The sequence below is a fragment of the Dendrobates tinctorius genome, unplaced genomic scaffold (assembly GCF_039654945.1).
Source record: "Dendrobates tinctorius isolate UK_male_01 unplaced genomic scaffold, ASM3965494v1 ptg000031l, whole genome shotgun sequence".
Taxonomy (NCBI): domain Eukaryota; kingdom Metazoa; phylum Chordata; class Amphibia; order Anura; family Dendrobatidae; genus Dendrobates; species Dendrobates tinctorius.
In genome coordinates this window covers 19,946,956-19,969,749 of record NW_027361699.1, presented here as the reverse complement: position 1 = coordinate 19,969,749, position 22,794 = coordinate 19,946,956, and the positions used below count along the sequence as shown (strand labels likewise).

At 45.3% G+C, this 22,794-nt stretch overlaps 1 protein-coding gene across 1 annotated transcript in view; it reads left to right on the top strand.

The window, feature by feature from the left end:
• UHRF2 (ubiquitin like with PHD and ring finger domains 2) overlaps positions 1–22,794 on the top strand; it is a 131,953-nt gene that overhangs the window by 49,631 nt on the left and 59,528 nt on the right. Inside the window, exon 2 of the mRNA XM_073572236.1 lies at positions 4,914–5,147. Within this exon, the coding sequence (XP_073428337.1) occupies positions 4,914–5,147 (234 nt within the window). The remainder of the gene's footprint in view (positions 1–4,913; positions 5,148–22,794) is intronic.

The following is a 22,794-nucleotide window of genomic DNA, read 5'->3' as shown; positions in this document are numbered from 1 at the left end:
CTTGTATCCTAAGTCATACTACAAGACTCGTTAAAGGGTTGATTGTGACTTGTAGGATCGCTACTACCAATAGGTGGCGCTGTAGAGTAAAAGTCCTCTTTCTTTCTGAAGAGGCAATTTGCATATTATTTTCCCAGAGGAGCATTGCACGGCGAATAAGTCTCCTTACCTTGACAAGCCACAGCTGGCATGTCACTCTCCGCAAGGAGAAACCTTACTTCTTAGACCCTAGTCCAGAGCCTCTCACCTTGCCAAATCAGATCTCATACTTTGCACTGACGAGAGCCAACAGCTCGAAACACCGTGTCTGCAAATTGAGATTCTGATTTGGCTTGTATCCTAAGTCATACTACAAGACTCGTTAAAGGGTTGATTGTGACTTGTAGGATCGCTACTACCAATAGGTGGCGCTGTAGAGTAAAAGTCCTCTTTCTTTCTGAAGAGGCAATTTGCATATTATTTTCCCAGAGGAGCATTGCACGGCGAATAAGTCTCCTTACCTTGACAAGCCACAGCTGGCATGTCACTCTCCGCAAGGAGAAACCTTACTTCTTAGACCCTAGTCCAGAGCCTCTCACCTTGCCAAATCAGATCTCATACTTTGCACTGACGAGAGCCAACAGCTCGAAACACCGTGTCTGCAAATTGAGATTCTGATTTGGCTTGTATCCTAAGTCATACTACAAGACTCGTTAAAGGGTTGATTGTGACTTGTAGGATCGCTACTACCAATAGGTGGCGCTGTAGAGTAAAAGTCCTCTTTCTTTCTGAAGAGGCAATTTGCATATTATTTTCCCAGAGGAGCATTGCACGGCGAATAAGTCTCCTTACCTTGACAAGCCACAGCTGGCATGTCACTCTCCGCAAGGAGAAACCTTACTTCTTAGACCCTAGTCCAGAGCCTCTCACCTTGCCAAATCAGATCTCATACTTTGCACTGACGAGAGCCAACAGCTCGAAACACCGTGTCTGCAAATTGAGATTCTGATTTGGCTTGTATCCTAAGTCATACTACAAGACTCGTTAAAGGGTTGATTGTGACTTGTAGGATCGCTACTACCAATAGGTGGCGCTGTAGAGTAAAAGTCCTCTTTCTTTCTGAAGAGGCAATTTGCATATTATTTTCCCAGAGGAGCATTGCACGGCGAATAAGTCTCCTTACCTTGACAAGCCACAGCTGGCATGTCACTCTCCGCAAGGAGAAACCTTACTTCTTAGACCCTAGTCCAGAGCCTCTCACCTTGCCAAATCAGATCTCATACTTTGCACTGACGAGAGCCAACAGCTCGAAACACCGTGTCTGCAAATTGAGATTCTGATTTGGCTTGTATCCTAAGTCATACTACAAGACTCGTTAAAGGGTTGATTGTGACTTGTAGGATCGCTACTACCAATAGGTGGCGCTGTAGAGTAAAAGTCCTCTTTCTTTCTGAAGAGGCAATTTGCATATTATTTTCCCAGAGGAGCATTGCACGGCGAATAAGTCTCCTTACCTTGACAAGCCACAGCTGGCATGTCACTCTCCGCAAGGAGAAACCTTACTTCTTAGACCCTAGTCCAGAGCCTCTCACCTTGCCAAATCAGATCTCATACTTTGCACTGACGAGAGCCAACAGCTTGAAACACCGTGTCTGCAAATTGAGATTCTGATTTGGCTTGTATCCTAAGTCATACTACAAGACTCGTTAAAGGGTTGATTGTGACTTGTAGGATCGCTACTACCAATAGGTGGCGCTGTAGAGTAAAAGTCCTCTTTCTTTCTGAAGAGGCAATTTGCATATTATTTTCCCAGAGGAGCATTGCACGGCGAATAAGTCTCCTTACCTTGACAAGCCACAGCTGGCATGTCACTCTCCGCAAGGAGAAACCTTACTTCTTAGACCCTAGTCCAGAGCCTCTCACCTTGCCAAATCAGATCTCATACTTTGCACTGACGAGAGCCAACAGCTCGAAACACCGTGTCTGCAAATTGAGATTCTGATTTGGCTTGTATCCTAAGTCATACTACAAGACTCGTTAAAGGGTTGATTGTGACTTGTAGGATCGCTACTACCAATAGGTGGCGCTGTAGAGTAAAAGTCCTCTTTCTTTCTGAAGAGGCAATTTGCATATTATTTTCCCAGAGGAGCATTGCACGGCGAATAAGTCTCCTTACCTTGACAAGCCACAGCTGGCATGTCACTCTCCGCAAGGAGAAACCTTACTTCTTAGACCCTAGTCCAGAGCCTCTCACCTTGCCAAATCAGATCTCATACTTTGCACTGACGAGAGCCAACAGCTCGAAACACCGTGTCTGCAAATTGAGATTCTGATTTGGCTTGTATCCTAAGTCATACTACAAGACTCGTTAAAGGGTTGATTGTGACTTGTAGGATCGCTACTACCAATAGGTGGCGCTGTAGAGTAAAAGTCCTCTTTCTTTCTGAAGAGGCAATTTGCATATTATTTTCCCAGAGGAGCATTGCACGGCGAATAAGTCTCCTTACCTTGACAAGCCACAGCTGGCATGTCACTCTCCGCAAGGAGAAACCTTACTTCTTAGACCCTAGTCCAGAGCCTCTCACCTTGCCAAATCAGATCTCATACTTTGCACTGACGAGAGCCAACAGCTCGAAACACCGTGTCTGCAAATTGAGATTCTGATTTGGCTTGTATCCTAAGTCATACTACAAGACTCGTTAAAGGGTTGATTGTGACTTGTAGGATCGCTACTACCAATAGGTGGCGCTGTAGAGTAAAAGTCCTCTTTCTTTCTGAAGAGGCAATTTGCATATTATTTTCCCAGAGGAGCATTGCACGGCGAATAAGTCTCCTTACCTTGACAAGCCACAGCTGGCATGTCACTCTCCGCAAGGAGAAACCTTACTTCTTAGACCCTAGTCCAGAGCCTCTCACCTTGCCAAATCAGATCTCATACTTTGCACTGACGAGAGCCAACAGCTCGAAACACCGTGTCTGCAAATTGAGATTCTGATTTGGCTTGTATCCTAAGTCATACTACAAGACTCGTTAAAGGGTTGATTGTGACTTGTAGGATCGCTACTACCAATAGGTGGCGCTGTAGAGTAAAAGTCCTCTTTCTTTCTGAAGAGGCAATTTGCATATTATTTTCCCAGAGGAGCATTGCACGGCGAATAAGTCTCCTTACCTTGACAAGCCACAGCTGGCATGTCACTCTCCGCAAGGAGAAACCTTACTTCTTAGACCCTAGTCCAGAGCCTCTCACCTTGCCAAATCAGATCTCATACTTTGCACTGACGAGAGCCAACAGCTCGAAACACCGTGTCTGCAAATTGAGATTCTGATTTGGCTTGTATCCTAAGTCATACTACAAGACTCGTTAAAGGGTTGATTGTGACTTGTAGGATCGCTACTACAAATAGGTGGCGCTGTAGAGTAAAAGTCCTCTTTCTTTCTGAAGAGGCAATTTGCATATTATTTTCCCAGAGGAGCATTGCACGGCGAATAAGTCTCCTTACCTTGACAAGCGACAGCTGGCATGTCACTCTCCGCAAGGAGAAACCTTACTTCTTAGACCCTAGTCCAGAGCCTCTCACCTTGCCAAATCAGATCTCATACTTTGCACTGACGAGAGCCAACAGCTCGAAACACCGTGTCTGCAAATTGAGATTCTGATTTGGCTTGTATCCTAAGTCATACTACAAGACTCGTTAAAGGGTTGATTGTGACTTGTAGGATCGCTACTACCAATAGGTGGCGCTGTAGAGTAAAAGTCCTCTTTCTTTCTGAAGAGGCAATTTGCATATTATTTTCCCAGAGGAGCATTGCACGGCGAATAAGTCTCCTTACCTTGACAAGCCACAGCTGGCATGTCACTCTCCGCAAGGAGAAACCTTACTTCTTAGACCCTAGTCCAGAGCCTCTCACCTTGCCAAATCAGATCTCATACTTTGCACTGACGAGAGCCAACAGCTCGAAACACCGTGTCTGCAAATTGAGATTCTGATTTGGCTTGTATCCTAAGTCATACTACAAGACTCGTTAAAGGGTTGATTGTGACTTGTAGGATCGCTACTACCAATAGGTGGCGCTGTAGAGTAAAAGTCCTCTTTCTTTCTGAAGAGGCAATTTGCATATTATTTTCCCAGAGGAGCATTGCACGGCGAATAAGTCTCCTTACCTTGACAAGCCACAGCTGGCATGTCACTCTCCGCAAGGAGAAACCTTACTTCTTAGACCCTAGTCCAGAGCCTCTCACCTTGCCAAATCAGATCTCATACTTTGCACTGACGAGAGCCAACAGCTCGAAACACCGTGTCTGCAAATTGAGATTCTGATTTGGCTTGTATCCTAAGTCATACTACAAGACTCGTTAAAGGGTTGATTGTGACTTGTAGGATCGCTACTACCAATAGGTGGCGCTGTAGAGTAAAAGTCCTCTTTCTTTCTGAAGAGGCAATTTGCATATTATTTTCCCAGAGGAGCATTGCACGGCGAATAAGTCTCCTTACCTTGACAAGCCACAGCTGGCATGTCACTCTCCGCAAGGAGAAACCTTACTTCTTAGACCCTAGTCCAGAGCCTCTCACCTTGCCAAATCAGATCTCATACTTTGCACTGACGAGAGCCAACAGCTCGAAACACCGTGTCTGCAAATTGAGATTCTGATTTGGCTTGTATCCTAAGTCATACTACAAGACTCGTTAAAGGGTTGATTGTGACTTGTAGGATCGCTACTACCAATAGGTGGCGCTGTAGAGTAAAAGTCCTCTTTCTTTCTGAAGAGGCAATTTGCATGCCAGATTAAACAAATTTAAGTATATATACTACATACTAAGTAGAACTGTAAAAAAAAAACACTTTGATATGGGAAGCATAATTGGTCAGTGTTTCTATTTTACTTTCATAAAGAGTAATGAGAATGTAAAATTTGTCCTTTTTATCATTTACAGCTTGAAGATGGCCATACCCTTTTTGACTACAATGTGGGCTTGAATGACATCGTACAACTCTTAATCCGTTCTCAGGCTGATGATGCAACTCCTTCCACAAAGAAAAAGGACGCAGATGGAAAAACCCATCAAAATTCTGCAAATAAGCACAAATCGCGTGTCAGTTCCAATGCTACTCAGCCATCTACTTCTGCACGATCCTTCCTCATTGACCCAGGCATTGGTATTTATAAGGTTTGTGTCTGCTTTATCTACTTTGCATTTGCTTAAACTTGTAGGTAATGATGTGTGTTTCTGATTTTACATTTTTCACTTAAAATGTAGGCAACCGCTCACAAATTTAACCCCTTCCGACTTGCGTGATACTAGTACTGCTCTGTGTTAGGTGCGTTCCCGTAAACAGCAGTACTATTATGGCGGCACAATCGCGCAGCCTCAAGCTTAGAACCGCGGTGATCGGGTGCGGGTGTCAGCTGTATGTGACAGCTGACACCCTGCAGTAACGCCCACGATGGGTGCTAGCACCAATCGCGGGCATTTAAACCCTCTGATGTCACTGTCAGTAGTGGAGCCAACTCCCTGCACACTTTCATTATTGCATCGCATTGGCCTGATGATCACTATGGAGGCCCCTGGCACCAAGATGGCCGCGGGGCCCTTCCGGGTCCTATAGGGAGGTGGCTTTTGAGTGACTGTCAGATCCCGATCTGATACTCTGCTGGGCAGAATGTAAGATCAGTGATCTGACATTATATAGTGATGTCCCTAGGACAATGTGAAAAGGAATAATATATATATATATATATATATATATATATATATATATATATATATATATATATATATATATATATATACACAGTACAGACCAAAAGTTTGGACACACCTTCTCATTCAAAGAGTTTTTTCTTTATTTTCATGACTATGAAAAGATTGTAAATTCACTCTAAAGGCATCAAAACTATGAATTAACACATGTGGAATTATAAAATGTGTGAAACAACTGAAAATATGTCTTATATTCTAGGTTCTTCAGAGTAGCCACCTTTTGCTTTGTTTACTGCTTTGCACACTCTTGGTATTCTCTTGATGAGCTTCAAGAGGTAGTCACCGGAATTGGTTTTCACTTCACAGGTGTGCCCTGTCAGGTTTAATAAGTGGGATTTCTTGCCTTATAAATGGGGTTGGGACCATCAGTTGTGTCGTGCAGAAGTCTGGTGGATACACAGCTGATAGTTCTACTGAATGGACTGTTATCTGCTTTTTTCTTGCCATAATACAAATTCTAAGTAAAGAAAAACGAGTGGCCATCATTACTTTAAGAAATGAAGGTCAATCAGTCCGAAAAATTGGGAAAACTTTGAAAGTGTCCCCAAGTGCAGTGTCAAAAACCATCAAGCGCTACAAAGAAACTGGCTGACACGAGGACCGGCCCAGGAAAGGAAGACAAAGAGTCACCTCTGCTGCGGAGGATAAGTTCATCCGAGTCACCAGCCTCAGAAATCGCAGGTTAACAGCAGCTCAGATTAGAGACCAGGTCAATGCCACACAGAGTTCTAGCAGCAGACACATCTCTACAACAACTGTTAAGAGGAGACTTTGTGCAGCAGGCCTTCATGGTAAAATAGCTGCTAGGAAACCACTGCTAAGGACAGGCAACAAGCAGAAGAGACTTGTTTGGGCTAAAGAACACAAGGAATGGACATTAGACCAGTGGAAATCTGTGCTTTGGTCTGATGAGTCCAAATTTGAGATCTTTGGTTCCAACCACCGTGTCTTTGTGCGACGCAGAAAAGGTGAACGGATGGACTCTACATGCCTGGTTCCCACCGTGAAGCATGGAGGAGGAGGTGTGATGGTGCTTTGCTGGTGACACTGTTGAGGATTTATTCAAAATTGAAGGCATACTGAACTAGCATGGCTACCACAGCATCTTGCAGCGGCAAGCTATTCCATCCTGTTTGCGTTTATTTGGACCATCATTTATTTTTCATCAGGACAATGACCTCAAACACACCTCCAGGCTGTGTAAGGGCTATTTGACCAAGAAGGAGAGTGATGAGGTGCTACGCCAGATGACCTGGCCTCCACAGTCACCAGACCTGAACCCAATCGAGATGGTTTGGGGTGAACTGGACCGCAGAGTGAAGGCAAAAGGGCCAACAAGTGCTAAGCATCTCTGGGAACTCCTTCAAGACTGTTGGAAGGCCATTTCCGGTGACTAACTCTTGAAGCTCATCAAGAGAATGCCAAGAGTGTGCAAAGCAGTAATCAAAGCAAAAGGTGGCTACTTTGAAGAACCTAGAATATAAGACATATTTTCAGTTGATTCACACTTTTTTGTTAATTATATAATTCCACATGTGTTAATTCATAGTTGTGATGCCTTCAGAGTGAATCTACAATTTTCATAGTCATTAAAATAAAGAAAACTCTATGAATGAGGTGTGTCCAAACTTGTGTGTGTGTGTGTGTGTGTATATATATACAGTGCCTACAAGTAGTATTCAACCCCCTGCAGATTTAGCAGGTATACACATTCGGAATTAACTTGGCATTGTGACATTTGGACTGTAGATCAGCCTGGAAGTGTGAAATGCACTGCAGCAAAAAAGAATGTTATTTCTTTGTTTAATTTTTTTTTAAATTGTGAAAAGTTTATTCAGAGGGTCATTTATTATTCAACCCCTCAAACCACCAGAATTCTGTTTGGTTCCCCTAAAGTATTAAGAAGTATTTCAGGCACAAAGAACAATGAGCTTCACATGTTTGGATTAATTATCTCTTTTTCCAGCCTTTTCTGACTATTTAAGACCCTCCCCAAACTTGTGAACAGCACTCATACATGGTCAACATGGGAAAGACAAAGGAGCATTCCAAGGCCATCAGAGACAAGATCGTGGAGGGTCACAAGGCTGGCAAGGGGTACAAAACCCTTTCCAAGGAGTTGGGCCTACCTGTCTCCACTGTTGGGAGCATCATCCGGAAGTGGAAGGCTTATGGAACTACTGTTAGCCTTCCACGGCCTGGACAGCCTTTGAAAGTTTCCTCCCGTGCCGAGGCCAGGCTTGTCCGAAGAGTCAAGGCTAACCCAAGGACAACAAGGAAGGAGCTCCGGGAAGATCTCATGGCAGTGGGGACATTGGTTTCAGTCAATACCATAAGTAACGTACTCCACCGCAATGGTCTCCGTTCCAGACGAGCCCGTAAGGTACCTTTACTTTCAAAGCATCATGTCAAGGCTCGTCTACAGTTTGCTCATGATCACTTGGAGGACTCTGAGACAGACTGGTTCAAGGTTCTCTGGTCTGATGAGACCAAGATCGAGATCTTTGGTGCCAACCACACACGTGACGTTTGGAGACTGGATGGCACTGCATACGACCCCAAGAATACCATCCCTACAGTCAAGCATGGTGGTGGCAGCATCATGCTGTGGGGCTGTTTCTCAGCCAAGGGGCCTGGCCATCTGGTCCGCATCCATGGGAAGATGGATAGCACGGCCTACCTGGAGATTTTGGCCAAGAACCTCCGCTCCTCCATCAAGGATCTTAAGATGGGTCGTCATTTCATCTTCCAACAAGACAACGACCCAAAGCACACAGCCAAGAAAACCAAGGCCTGGTTCAAGAGGCAAAAAATCAAGGTGTTGGAGTGGCCTAGTCAGTCTTCTGACCTTAACCCAATTGAAAACTTGTGGAAGGAGCTCAAGATTAAAGTCCACATGAGACACCCAAAGAACCTAGAAAACTTGGAGAAGATCTGCATGGAGGAGTGGGCCAAGATAACTCCAGAGACCTGTGCCGGCCTGATCAGGTCTTATAAAAGATGATTATTAGCTGTAATTGCAAACAAGGGTTATTCCACAAAATATTAAACCTAGGGTTTGAATAATAATTGACCCACACTTGTATGTTTAAAATTTATTAAAATTTAACTGAGCAACATAACTTTTTGGTTTGTAAGATTTATGCATCTGTTAATAAATCCTGCTCTTGTGTGAAGGTTGAAGGCTCTAACTTATTTGCATCTTATCAAACCTGCTAAATCTGCAGGGGGTTGAATACTACTTGTAGGCACTGTGTATGTGTATATATATATATATATATATATATATATATATATATATATATATATATATTATGTAACAAATATTTTAAAAAATCCTGCATAAAGAAAAACATTTTTTTCCAATAGATACATTATTTCATTATTTATGGAAATATAAAAACAATACAAGTACACATATTTGGTATTGCTGCGTCCGTGACGACCCGCTCTATAAAACTTTCCCACTAGTTAACACCATAAAAAAAAGCAAATAACAGTGCTTTATTATCATACCGCCAAACAAAAAGTGCAATAAAACGCTATAAAAAAGACGGATGTAAATAAAAATGGTACCGCTGAAAACATCATCTTGTCCCGCAAAAAAAAAAGCCGCCATACAGCTCCATCAGCAGAAAAATAAAAAGTTATAGCTCTCAGAATAAAGCGATGCAAAAATATTTATTTTTTCTATAAAATAGTTTTTATTGTGCCAAAGCGCCAAAACTTTAAAAAAAACTACATAAATGAGGTATCGCTGAAATGGTGTGTGACAGCAGCCAAACATAAAAATCCAATATAAATCTGGTATCGCTGTAATCGCACCGACCCAAAGAGTAAAGTCGCCTAATCACTTATACTGCACGAGGAACGGCATAAAAAAATAACTATCAACTCTTCACATGCTGTTGATTGTCTTTCTTCTGCCTCCCAAAGATCGCAGTAAGGCTTGGTGCACATTTATCTTGCGCTGAGCGCTTACATCGGGGTTTCCGTGTAAATCTCTGAAATACGATATTCAGACAGAACCTGCCCAATGGTAAAAAAGTCTGTGACACACCTTTGGTGTCAATAGCTTCACTGCACCGCTAGATGAATTCATTGAGAGGTTTAATTCGTAAAAGGGTGTCACTTATATGGGAGTTCTGCTGTTCTGGCACCTCAGGGGCTCTGCCAATGTAACATGGCACCCTCAAACAAATGCAGCAAAACCTGCACTGTAAAATCAGATGCTAAAACTAAATTTTGGTGGTAAAAATGTAGTTATTTTTTTTCACTGCCCAATGGTATAACATTATGTGACACATCTGTGGTGTTAATATGACCACTGAACCTGTAGATGTATTCACTGAGATGTGCAGTTTGTAAAATGGGCTAACTTATGTGGGGTTCTGCTATTTTGGCACCTTGGGGGCTTTGCCAATGTAACATTGGCACCCTCAAACAAGTACAGCAAAATCTGCACTGTAAAATCGCGCTACGTCCCATTTTGGCTTTGCTCTGTGCCTCAAAAGTAGTTTTTCACCACATATGGGGAATCTGTGAACTCAAGAGAAATTGCACAACAAACTTTAGGGTCTATTTTCTCTTGTGAAAATACAAAATTTGTAGCTAAAGATTTTTGTGGGAAAAATGTGATTTTATTTATTTTAAGATTTTCACGGCTTAATGTTCTAAACTTCTGTGAAGCACCTGTGGGTTCAAGGTGCACAATACACATCTAGATTAGTTCCCTAAGGGGTCTAGTTTCCAAAATGGTGTCACTTGTTGGGGGTTTCGACTGTTTAGGCACATCAGGGGCTCTCCAAGCACGACATGGCATCCGCTAATTATTCCAGTAAATTATATTTTTACATTCTAAAAGTCAAATGGCGCTCCTTCCCTTCCCAGCCATGCTGTGTGCCCAAACAGTAGATTTCTCCCACATATGGGTTATCGACATGATCAGGACAAATTTCACAACAAATTTTATGGTCCATTTTCTCCTGTTACGCTTGCGAAAGTGAAAAAAATTAGGTCTAAAGGAAAATTTTTGTGAAAGAAAAGTAAATGTGGTTTGTTTTTTTTTTCTTCCACATTCCAAAAATTTCTGTGAATCACCTGAAGCGTTAATTCATTTCTTGAATGTGGTTCACGGCATGCATCGTGATGCACCCGATAATGGGGGTCAATGGCAGCGTTAACGGACTGCGTTATGCCGCTGTGTAACGCAGTCCGTCTAACGGACTGCCATAGCGCAATGTGACTCTGGCCTTATAAGTCCAGCTGCTGCAGGTCCAACGGGGCATCCGACCAGGAAAACGCAGATATGGATTATTTGCTGATAATCTGTCCTGCTGATATCCCCTCTAGAAAAATCCAAATCCAGACAAAAGGTATATGTGTTTTCTCCTTTTTTCAGTCAACAAGTTTTGAAGTACAACAGACTTCTTGCTCTCATGTGTAGTAGGTAGGAGAGTACATGGTACTTCAAAACTCGTTGACTGAATAAAGAAAAACGCATACACTTTGGTTGGATTTGGATTTATTCTATGGGATACCAGCAGCACAGATTATCTGCAAATCCTCCTTTGTGCTAATAACTCTGGAACGCTTCATGGATCCTACTGATTCTGAGATTTAGTTTTTTCCGTAACACATAGTACTTTATGGTAGTGGTACATTTAGGTGAATATTTTTTGCGTAATTTTTTTAATGAAAATATCGGAAATTTGGCGAAAAGTTTGCAATTTTCAAACTCAATTTTTATGCTTTTAAACCTGAGGTATTATCACACAATGTACTTTATAAATAAAATTTGCCAGAAGTCTACTTTACATCACAATCATTTTTTAAACATAATATTTTTTAGTTAGGAAGTTAAAAGGGTTAAAATTTTATCAGCAATTTCTCATTTTTCCAACTAAATTTACAAAACCATTTTTTTAATGGACCACATCACATTTGATGTGACTTTGAGGGGCCTGTGTGACAAAATACCCAAAGGTGATAACATTTTAAAAACTGCACCCTTCAAAGTGCTCAAAACTACATTCAAGAATTTTTCTTAACCCTTCAAGTGATTCACTGAAATTAAAACAGGAAGGAAAAAATGAAAAATTTCCCACAAAATTGCTTGTTGTTTCACAAGGGTAACAGGAGAAAATGGAGACTTTTTGATGTACAATTTCTCCTGAGTACTACCCCATATGTGGTGGAAATGTACTGTTTGGGGGCACGGCAGGTCTCTGAAGGGAAGGAGCATCATTTAACTTTTGAAGTGCAAAATTTGTAAGAACAAACGGTGGACACCATGTCGCGTCTGCAGAGCCCTTGATGTTCCTATATAAGTGGAAACCCCTGACAATTGAGCCTCACTTGGAAACTAGACCCCTCAATAAATTTATCTAGAGATGTGGTGAGCACCTTAAACCCCCAGGTGCTTCACACGATTTTATAAGGTTGAGCCGTGGAAATAAAGACATTTTTCCCACAAAAATGTTGCTTTTAGCCCCAGATTTTTTATTTTCACAAGCGGGGAAAAAAAGGAGAAGACGAATGGTACAATTTGTTGCACAATTTCTCCTGTGTACGCCAATACCCCATATGTGGACTCAAAAGGGAAGGAGCACCATATGCTGTTATGATTTGTTGGTGCCATGTCACATTGGCAGAGCCCCTGAATTGCTAGAATAGCAGAACCTTCCCAAAAGTCACCCTATTTTGCCAATTACAATCCTCAGTTAATACTTCTAAGGCCGGGGTCACACTGGCGAGGAATACGGCCGAGTGAGAGGCGCTAAAAGCACGCATTAGACACGGACCAATGATTCTCTATGGGGTCCCTCGCACCAGCCGTATATTTCTCCTCCGTATTCTACGCTCCGTGCCAATCGCAGCATGCTGCGATTGTCAGCGTACTACGGCTGTAGTACGCCAATGCAAGTCTATGGGTGCGCAAAAAATACGGATTACATACGGACCACACATGTGACTTGCGAGAAATACGCACCCGGTGTCTTTTAGAAAAGCCGGCAATTCAGTGCGCTATACAGTAAACTCACACTGACAGGTTTAATAAAGAAACGAAAGAATAGATATATACACATAGTGTGTGTGTGTGTATATATATGTGTATATATATATATATATATATATATATGCATTCTATGTGTCTATATCTATTCTTTGGTTTCTGTTATAAACCCTGTCATAGGGCTCCATTATATGTCCATTTTGCAAGCCTGCGAGAAAATCTCGCCGTACGGATTACATACGGATGCTTACATGCACAAATAACGCGACCACACCTTGATTACGGATGACATACGGAGCACTGTTTAGGGGCCATTCATCCGTATTACGCATGTAAAATACTGACCGTATTTTGCGTCGGTAAGGCTACTTTCACACTAGCGTCGTGCACTGCACGTCGCTATGCGACGTTGCAGCGCACCGACGCATAGGGTGGAAGCGCCGCACAACGGGGGCAGCAGATGCAGTTTTTCATCGCATCCGCTGCCCCATTGTAATGTTCGGGGAGGAGGGGGCGGAATTTCGGCCGCGCATGCGCGGTCGAAAATGGCAGAGACGACGCACAAAAAAACGTTACATGTAACTTTTTTTGTGCGTCGCGGCCGCCAAAACACGGCGCATCCGTTGCCCGACGGATGTGACGTGTGCCCAAACGTCGCAATGCGTCGCTAATGTTAGTCTATGGAGAAAAAACGCATCCTGCGGGCAACTTTGCAGGATGCGTTTTTTCTCCAAAACGACGCATTGCGACGTGCAGTGCACGACGCTAGTGTGAAAGTAGCCTTAGTGTGACCCCGGCCTAAGGGTGCAGTGATCATATTGACACCACAGGTGTGTCAGAGAACCTTATTCCATTGGATGTTGAGGAAAAAAATAATTATTACCACAGAAATTTTGTTTTAGCCCAAGGTTTTACATTTTCACACTGGAAAATCGATAAAAATGTAGCCAACTGTCTTACACAATTTCTGCTGAATGTAGAAATACCCCCCCCCCCCCGATATGTGGTTGTACAGTACTGCTTAGGCTAGTTTCACATTTGCGTCCCTGTGCGCAAGTAAAAACGCACATGCGTTTGTGTTTTTATGCGCATACGTTTTAACCAGTTTCTGGACATGTTTACTCTTAAAACGCATGCGTACGCAAATGCAGGCATATGCATGTCCATGCGCACGCCTGCGTTCCCATAGACTATAATGCGTTGTTTTGACGCATTCCGTGCGCAAGCGTACGCATGCGTTTTTTTGACGCCTTTGAGCAGACCCAAAAATGCAACGTGTTGCGTCACACCTGGAAAAACGCTGACTAACGCATGCAAATGCAAGACCATGCGTACGCCATGTTAAACATAGGTAGACATGACGCATGTGCATGATGCGCTGCGCACAAAAACGCAAATGTGAAACTAGCCTTAGCCACATGGCGAGACTCTGGAGGGATGGAACGCTATTTGCCTCCTGGAGTGCCGATTTTCCTAGAAAAGTTTATGGACGGAGCCCTTAAGTGCTAGAAGTGGACTGAGAATTTATCTGCAGGTGTAGTGGCTATTTTGACTCCATGGGTGTTTTCCACGAACAAACAGCAATAGATGTGGCTGAGTGAAAACTGCAAATCTGCCTTTGTAGTGGTGTAACGTTGTAGTAGCCATAAATTATGCCCAGCATGTGCTTCTTGAGACATGCATCCGTAAATTAAGCAGGCTCTCCTCCCTACAGTACTGACAAATGTGGTTTTTGCCACTTTTACACAATAAAAACAGTTCTTTTTAACCCCTTAATGACAGCCGATGCGCCTTTTAACGGCGGCAGTTAACGGTACTTATGCCTCAGCGCCGCTTTTTAACGCTGAGAAATAAGTGTATAGCGCTCACCAGAGTCGATATTTCTCCGGGGTCTCGGCTACCAGGGGGTAGCTGAGACACCAGAGAACATGATTCGGGTTGTTTTTTCCGCTCCCAGTGTTTCCCATTTAATTTCTCTCTCCTCTGGTGCCGGCACCCGGCAACAATAGGAAATTTTTCCTATTGGTAGTTTTGATCACTGTGATAGACCCTATCAAAATAAAAAAAATAGTAAATCAAACCCCTTTTATTACCCCCTTAGTTAGTTAGGTACAAATAATAAAATAAAAGTATTTGTTTCCATTAGGGTTAGGTTAAAGTTAGGGTTGGGGATATGGTTGGGATTACAGTTAGGGTTGAGGTTAGGGGTGTGTTAGGGTTAGGTTTGTGTTTAGGGTTATGGTTTGGGTTGGGATTAGGGTTAGGGGTGTGTTTGGGTTGTGGTTGGGATTAGCGTTAGGGGTGTGTTGGGGTTAGGGTTGGAGTTAGAATTGGGGGGGGGGTTCCACTGTTTAGGTACATGAGATTCCAGCTAATTTTGCGTACAAAATGTCAAATGTTGTGCCCTCCCTTCTGAGCCCTGCCATGCGCCCAAACAGTGGTTTTCCCTCCACATACGGGGTATTGGCGTACTCCGGAGAAATTGTACAACAGATTTTGTGGTCCATTTTCTCCTGATACCCTTGTGAAAATGAAAAAAATTTAGTTCCAAAGTAAATTTTTTTTTTTTTTATAAAGCTGAAATTTTTCCTTCCACATTGCTTTAGTTCTCGTAAAGCACCTGAAGGGTTAAAATTTCCCATATTATGCGGCTGAGCGAGCAGTGTGGTGTCACCCACATCGCAACTCTCAGTACCGCAGGCAGTACCTTTTTCCCTATCACCATTTGGTGCTATGGGCTGACGACAGGTGACCGGTCCTTGCCAAAGCAACTCCTCACCCCTATCCCGGGACAGGGCTGAGAGGAAGACGGCGGTCGCCAGTGGTTACCTCCTCGCTCCAAACAAAAGGACGCCGTCTTCTGCATGACACGGGTAAGAGGACATCTCCCAGCGGCCTGTCTGCTGGCATGCCCCTGCGATCATCCTCTTCAGGGACGTCAGGTAAGCCCTGAACGATCCCTTAGCCCCGCATGCCTTAGGAATCACAGTGGTCCCCTGTATTTGAATTTCCCGCCTCTCCTCCTCCACTGCAGCCGCGCGCCTCACATCATAGCCGCACTCGTTCATACAGAGGCACAGGGTCACGTCACAATCACCGGAAGTCTACCGGGACACAAGGGGGTCTTTTGACAGAGCGGGCGACGCAAGCTCATCTTTCATTATCGGCGCCGCGGTCATCAGCATTGAAGCTCAGCCGGGGAGGGAGACCGTTTACACTTTCACTTTCAGTTGCGCTCCCTCCTCCCCTCTCTGAGCGCGCTCCTTTTTTACTCTGGGCGCGCTTTTCTCACTCTGGGCACGCGTTTCTCGCACCCATTCTGTCCTATCACAGCTCAACTTTCTTTTTATAGACGTCAATCTTCCTGTTTTACCGCGCCCCTCTCTGCTATTTCCCAATCACATCCCGGCGCCAAGTCCCGCTCTCAGAGCCCACAGCCAGCTTCCTCCTGCAATTTCACTGGCTTCCTGCGCTGATTTGGGGACAGGGTCCGGCTGCTCGTCAGATGCTCAGTAGGCTCGGGGCTTAATGGCAATTTGGCTCTCCTCCGCAGTCCCTGTCTGTTGGTGCAGTCATAAGCCGCATCTTACCTATGCCCAACCCTTCAACGGCTCTGTCTTTCAAGCCCACCGTTACACACTATGCCTGTGCATGCTGTAAAAAGAAGTGGGCGTCAGGTCAGTCATCACCTCTCTGTACGTCCTGCAGTCCTCCAGCTATGTCGGCCTCTCAGGAGCACACCGATTCTCGGGTTGAGGGTGCTCCCCCCCCCCCCCCCCCCTCCCAGAGTGGGCCGTTGCTATGTCTGTCGGTCTCTGATCTGACTAAAGTCTCTCAGTCCCTGGTCCCAGTCCTAGAACGTTTGCCTCAACTATCTACAGCCACCTGTGCACCGACCGCCTCTCAGGGCGAGTCGTCCGCACCTGACCGCGACCTTCAGAGGGATAGGACGAGTAAGATTTCTATGAAGTGTGTTCTGTCTGGCTCGTCTTCCAGTTCGCTGGGCCCGTCTGCTTCACCCAGGTGTTCTTCTCCTTCCTCAGGGGACGATCTTAGGTCAGACGACGATCCCCAATCGGGATCTAGTTCAGAAGCAGATAACATATCTAAGACACGGAATATGGTCGATGGTCTTCTCTCGGCTATCTTCCAAACCCTGGAGATTAAGCAGGAAAAGCCACCTTCTCAGGAATGTTCTGTTCCATTTAAACGAGCAAGGCCTCCATCCCGAACCTTTCCAAACCACAAAGAATTCGATACTACTCTAACTAAACATTGGGAGCACCCTGAGCAACGCTTCTCAGGACGCAAGTACTTACATGTCCTGTACCCCTTTGACGTAGATCTGCTCTCCAAATGGACCAAAGCTCCCGAAGTGGATCCTCACGTCTCTCGCATAGCCTTTAAGACGGTTCTATCCTTCCCAGACGGGGCATCGCTTAAAGATCCCACGGACAGACAGAATCCCTGGCTAAGTCTATCTTTGAGGCATCCGGCGCCTCCCTCTGTCCTATTTTCGCCTCCTCCTGGGTGGCGAAAGTCATTTCAGCTTGGGCAAAAATTATTCGCAGGGGCATCTTAGAGGCAGCTCCTCAGGACGAGTTGGCAGACCAAATTAATCATGCAGGTAAATACCTTTTAGCCGCCTCCTTGGATGCGGCTGGATGCATAGCAAGGGCCAACAGCAACGTAGTAGCCGTACGCCGAGTCCTTTGGCTAAAGTCGTGGAATTTGGTACCACCTCAAAAAAGTCTCTTACCAATCTGCCTTTCCAGGGTTCTAGGCTCTTTGGAGCCAAACTGGATCAAATAATTTCCGATGCCACTGGTGGTAAAAGCACTTCTCTCCCCCAGTCCCGACCAAAACGCTTTTTTAACAGAAAGGGCTTCCGGCCGTTTAGGCCTTTTCGTCCCTTCTCATCCACAGACAGATCTACCCAGCAAGATCGGCCTTCCGCCTCTAGGGAGCGAGAGCAGAAAAAAACATCCTACAAACCCGCCCCCCGCTGGAGATCCAAAGGGCAATACTCCAGGTCTTCAGGCGCCCGTTCCGGTAGGTTTTCCTCCAAGTGACGGGTCACCCCCACCTGGAAGTTCTTCCAGGGTGGGAGGCAGACTTTCATTTTTCGTGGACGCTTGGCTGTCTGTTGTCCACGACGCTTGGGTCAGGGAAATCATCGCATCCGGATACAAAATTGAATTTGTTTCACCACCAAAAAGCCGTTTTTTCCTGTCTCGATCTCCAAGTCAGCGATCCCACATTCCAGGTTTCCGTCAGGCCGTCTCCTCCCTTCTTTCCGCCGGAGTGATTGTTCCCGTTCCCTCAGACGAACGGTTTTCAGAGTTCTACTCAAATCTCTTCGTAGTCCCGAAAAAAGACGGCACCTTTCAGCCCATCCTGGACCTCAAATTGCTCAGTCGCCATGTAAAGATCCTCCACTTCAAAATGGAGTCACTTCGATCGGTGATAGCCTCAATGGAACCCGGAGAGTTCCTCTGCTCTGTGGACATACGGGATGCCTATCTGCACATCCCAATTTGCTTGCAACATCAGAAATATCTTCGTTTTGCGATTCAGGAAAATCACTACCAGTTCACGGCCCTTCCCTTCAGTCTAGCCTCCGCTCCCCGTGTTTTCACGAATGTGATGGCTACAGTCATGACCATCCTTCGTTCCAGGGGAATTCTCATCATTCCATATCTGGATGATCTCTTGATCAAGGGCTCGTCCCGTCAAGACTGTCTTCTAAGTCTTCAGATAACCCTGGATACTCTCTGCCGCCTCGGATGGATAGTCAACAAAGAAAAGTCCATTCTCAACCCCACTCAGCGTCTGACCTTTCTGGGCATGGAATTCGACACGAATCTAGCCTGAGTGTTTCTTCCAAGGGAAAAATTTGCGGCTCTGTCCAAGGGAATCCGAGCCCTCAAAGGCCAACGCCCATCCCCCTTTGATCCTGCATGAAAGTTCTGGGGAAGATGGTTGCTTCCATGGAAGCAGTGCCTTTTGCACAGTTTCATCTTCGTCCCCTCCAGCTGGCCCTCCTTTCAGCCTGGGACAAAACGACGTTGTCCTTGGACCGCCCCTTTCTCCTCCCTCCCAGATTGAGGCAATCCCTGACTTGGTGGGCAATGCCTGCGTCAGTCCTCAAAGGGAGATCCTTTCTTCCGCTTCAGTGGCAAATCATCACCGATGCCAGCCTACAAGGATGGGGAGCGGTTTTACATCAGAGAACGGCCCAAGGACGTTGAAATCCAGAGGAAGCTCTTCTCCCTATCAATCTTCTCGAGATCAGAGCAATCTTCGTGGCCCTTCTTCGCTGGCAACCTCTTCTCGTCAGCAAGCCGATCCGCATTCAGTCAGACAACGCCACGGCTGTGGCGTATATAAATCACCAAGGAGGCACACGCAGCAATCAGGTGATGTCAGAATTGGCCAAGATACTGCGCTGGGCAGAACGTTACGTTCCGGCAATCTCCGCCGTTCACATTCCAGGGGTGGAGAATTGGGCAGCCGACTTTGAGTCGTCAAGGCCTAGCGTCAGGCGAATGGGCTCTTCATCCCACAGTATTCGATCAGATATGCCAGCGCTGGGGCTCTCCGGATGTTGATCTCATGGCATCTCGGATGAACCACAAGGTTCCGCGCTTTGTGGCCAGGTCCAGGGACCCTCTAGCCGTCGCTTGCGACGCCCTGGTAATTCCGTGGTCCCAGTTCCAACTTCCTTATCTGTTTCCGCCTCTTGCCTTGATCCCACGAGTGGTCAAAAAGATATAATTGGAAGGCGTACCGGTGATTCTAGTGGCGCCAGACTGGCCAAGACGTCCTTGGTACGTGGAGCTAGTGAACAAGCTCGCGGACGTTCCCTGGAGGCTTCCAGACCTTCTCTCGCAAGGCCCCCTTTACCACGAGAATTCTCAGTCTCTGAGTTTAACGGCATGGCCGTTGAGGCCGCGATCCTGAATGAATCAGGTCTGTCCAGCCAGGTTATTCAGACTATGATCAGAGCCAGAAAGCAAGCCTCTTCCCGCATTTACCACAGGTACTGGAAGGCGCTTTTCCGTTGGTGCGACGATAGGGGAGTCTTTCCAATGTCCTTTTCCATCCATACTTGGTTTTCTCCAGTCTGGGTTGGATGCGGGTCTGTCACTCAGTACCCTCAAGGGCCAGGTCTCCGCTTTGGCGGCCTTGTCATGTCGTTCCCCTTACCTGATTCTCCATCAGGATAAGGTTGTCCTCAGGCCCGTTCCTTCTTTTCTTCCAAAGGTGGTATCCTCTTTTCACATCAATGAGGATATTGTGCTCCCATCTTTTTGTCTTGCTCCTTCTCACCCTCTTGAGAAGTCACTCCACAAACTGGACGTTGTTCGAGCCTTGCGTGTCTATCTCGCTAGGACCGCTTCATTTCGACAGTCCTATTCCTTACTGATCATCTCTGAAGGTCGCCGGAAAGGACTTCCGGCATCCAAATCCACGATTGCTCGCTGGATTCGTTCTACCATTCTGGAAGCATACCGACTTCAGGAAAAACCGTCCCCTCCGGGAGTGAGAGCTCACTCCACCCGGGCTGTGGCAGCTTCGTGGGCCGTTCGACACCAGGCTTCGGCCTTGCAAATTTGCAGGGCCGCGACCTGTTCGTCTTTGCACTCGTTTGCGAGGTTCTACAGGGTTCATACCCAGGTCTCGTCTGATGCAGTCGTTGGTAGGAAGGTCCTGCAGGCGGCGGTGGCGCAGCGGCCGACCTAAGCTCTTCCTGTTCTTTCGTTCCTTATTGCTGTTCCCGCCCTTGGGACTGCTTTAGAACGTCCCATGGTATTCTGTGTCCCCCAATAAGGCGATAAAGAAAGATGGATTTTTGGTTCTTACCGTAAAATCTTTCTTGGAGCCTTCATTGGGAGACACAGCACCCTCCCTGTTTAAGTTGTACCGTGTTGTGTCTTTGAGTCCCTTGTTGGGTTGGTACATATGTTTAGAGTTTTCATTGCTTCTCCTACTGGTTTCTCACCAACTAAGGTACTTGGTATCTGTCGGTGGGTGTATACTGCAGGGGAGGAGCCAGCTTTCTTGTTTTTGCATAGTGTCAGCCTCCTAGCAGCAGCAGCAGCATACACCCATGGTATTCTGTGTCCCCCAATGAAGGCTCCAAGAAAGATTTTACGGTAAGAACCAAAAATCCATCTTTTTCCCTCCATCTAAAACCCATTCTGTTAGTTGCTGCACACTGCTCCAGTTTATTTATATCTTTTTGAATCCTCTCTCTCTCTCTCTCTCTTCTCTAGTATTAGCTATCCCTCCTAGCTTTGTGTCATCAGCAAATTTAATCAGTTTACCCTCAATTCCTTCATCTAAATCGTTGACAAAGATGTTGAACAATACAGGGCCCAGGACAGAGCCCTGTGGTACCCCACTTGAGACATTCTTCCAACTGGATGTGCAGCCATTTACAACCACTCTTTGGGTCCAATCACTAAGCCAGTTATGAATCCACCTAACAGTTGCCTTGTCCATTCCATATATAGTCATTTTTTCAATGAGGATTGCTGCGCGCCACCAGCGATCATGTAGCGACACACCAGCGATCCTGACCAGGTCATATCGTTGTCGGGATTTCTGGTGCGTCGCTTAGTGTGTGACAGGGGGCTTAACAAGTCTTTTGCCTCACCATTTAGCTGTATTCACATTTACACAGATCAGTGCTGCTGTCTAATTACCTCCATGCTGCTTCTGTGGGCTAACTAAGAAATAAAGAGCAGGAATTCCTAATGGATGTACACACGGCAGCTTATTCTGAAAAGTTCCTGAATCTAAAATTAAAGTCGATTTCTGTTAGTATATGTGACATTATTTATCTCAATTTGTAAAGAATATAAATTAACCCTGCGTACATTATTACTAATTCTTTATAGTCTGCATCATTTAGAACATTCTGTAATCTTCAGCTACCATAAGCCCTGTATGGCACTATTGTTGCAAAGGTTAGATTCATCCATGCTTGTGAGTGTAGTGACCTGAGAAAAGCTGGCTCTCTTCCCCCCCCCTCTCGGGTGCCATCCTAGTTGCACCCATTTCTTTCTCTTTCGTGTTTTTTTTCACTGAGGAGGTGTGCTTGCTCTCAAGCCGATGAATAAAAATGTGACCTTCCAAGGAGTTTATTTGTCATTAAGCAGCCCATCCATGAGAAGCTGATGCAAAAGGGAAGCAATTCAGAAGCCTTCCGAATTTGCATCCTTGTCTCAGAGATTTAAATGGCCGATGCTGATCTGCAAAACAGAACACAATAAGGCTGGTTTCATATTTGCGTCTGTGTGCGCAGCGTTTCATCTGCATAGATCCGTATGCCTCATGTGTACCTATCTTTAACATGGTATACGCAGGGGCATGCGCATGCATCAGTTAGCATGCATCTGCGTACGCATGGGTCTTTTTCGGTGTGTAGCGGGGTCCGGCAAACGCAACATGTTGCATTTTTGGAAGTGGCAAAAATCCGTCAAATATGCGCAGTCATGCGCATCCAGATGAGTGCGTCAAAAAAACTCATTACTGTCTATGGGAACGCATGTGTACGCAACGATATGCGTACACATGCGTTTGATATACATGCGTTCTTCAAAATGTAATCAGAAATCCCATGAGACGCCCATTTTGTCTGTCATCGAACACATGCGCATAAACAACGCAAACGCATGCTAAAACGCTTACACACGCATGCACACCCAGCGTTGTTTGGCGTCATTTGTAAGATGATGCGGATAAACACTGCGTAAACATGCGTTTGCGGATGATACGCTGCGGATTCGAACACTAATGTGAACCTAGCCTAAGACATGCTCTGAGTCTCGTGGATCTCACATTCGGGTCTGTGATTTTATTGGATGTGTGAATAAATCCATTTTTCTCTTTGGGTGCTGTTGGAGGAAAAAATTGGATGTGAATGTAGCCCAATTGTCAGCAATACTACTCTGGGATTTATTTGTTACACTCCTCTATATTTAAGGGTCACGATGCAATCCTAATATTTTATCCCTTTTTATGTGTATA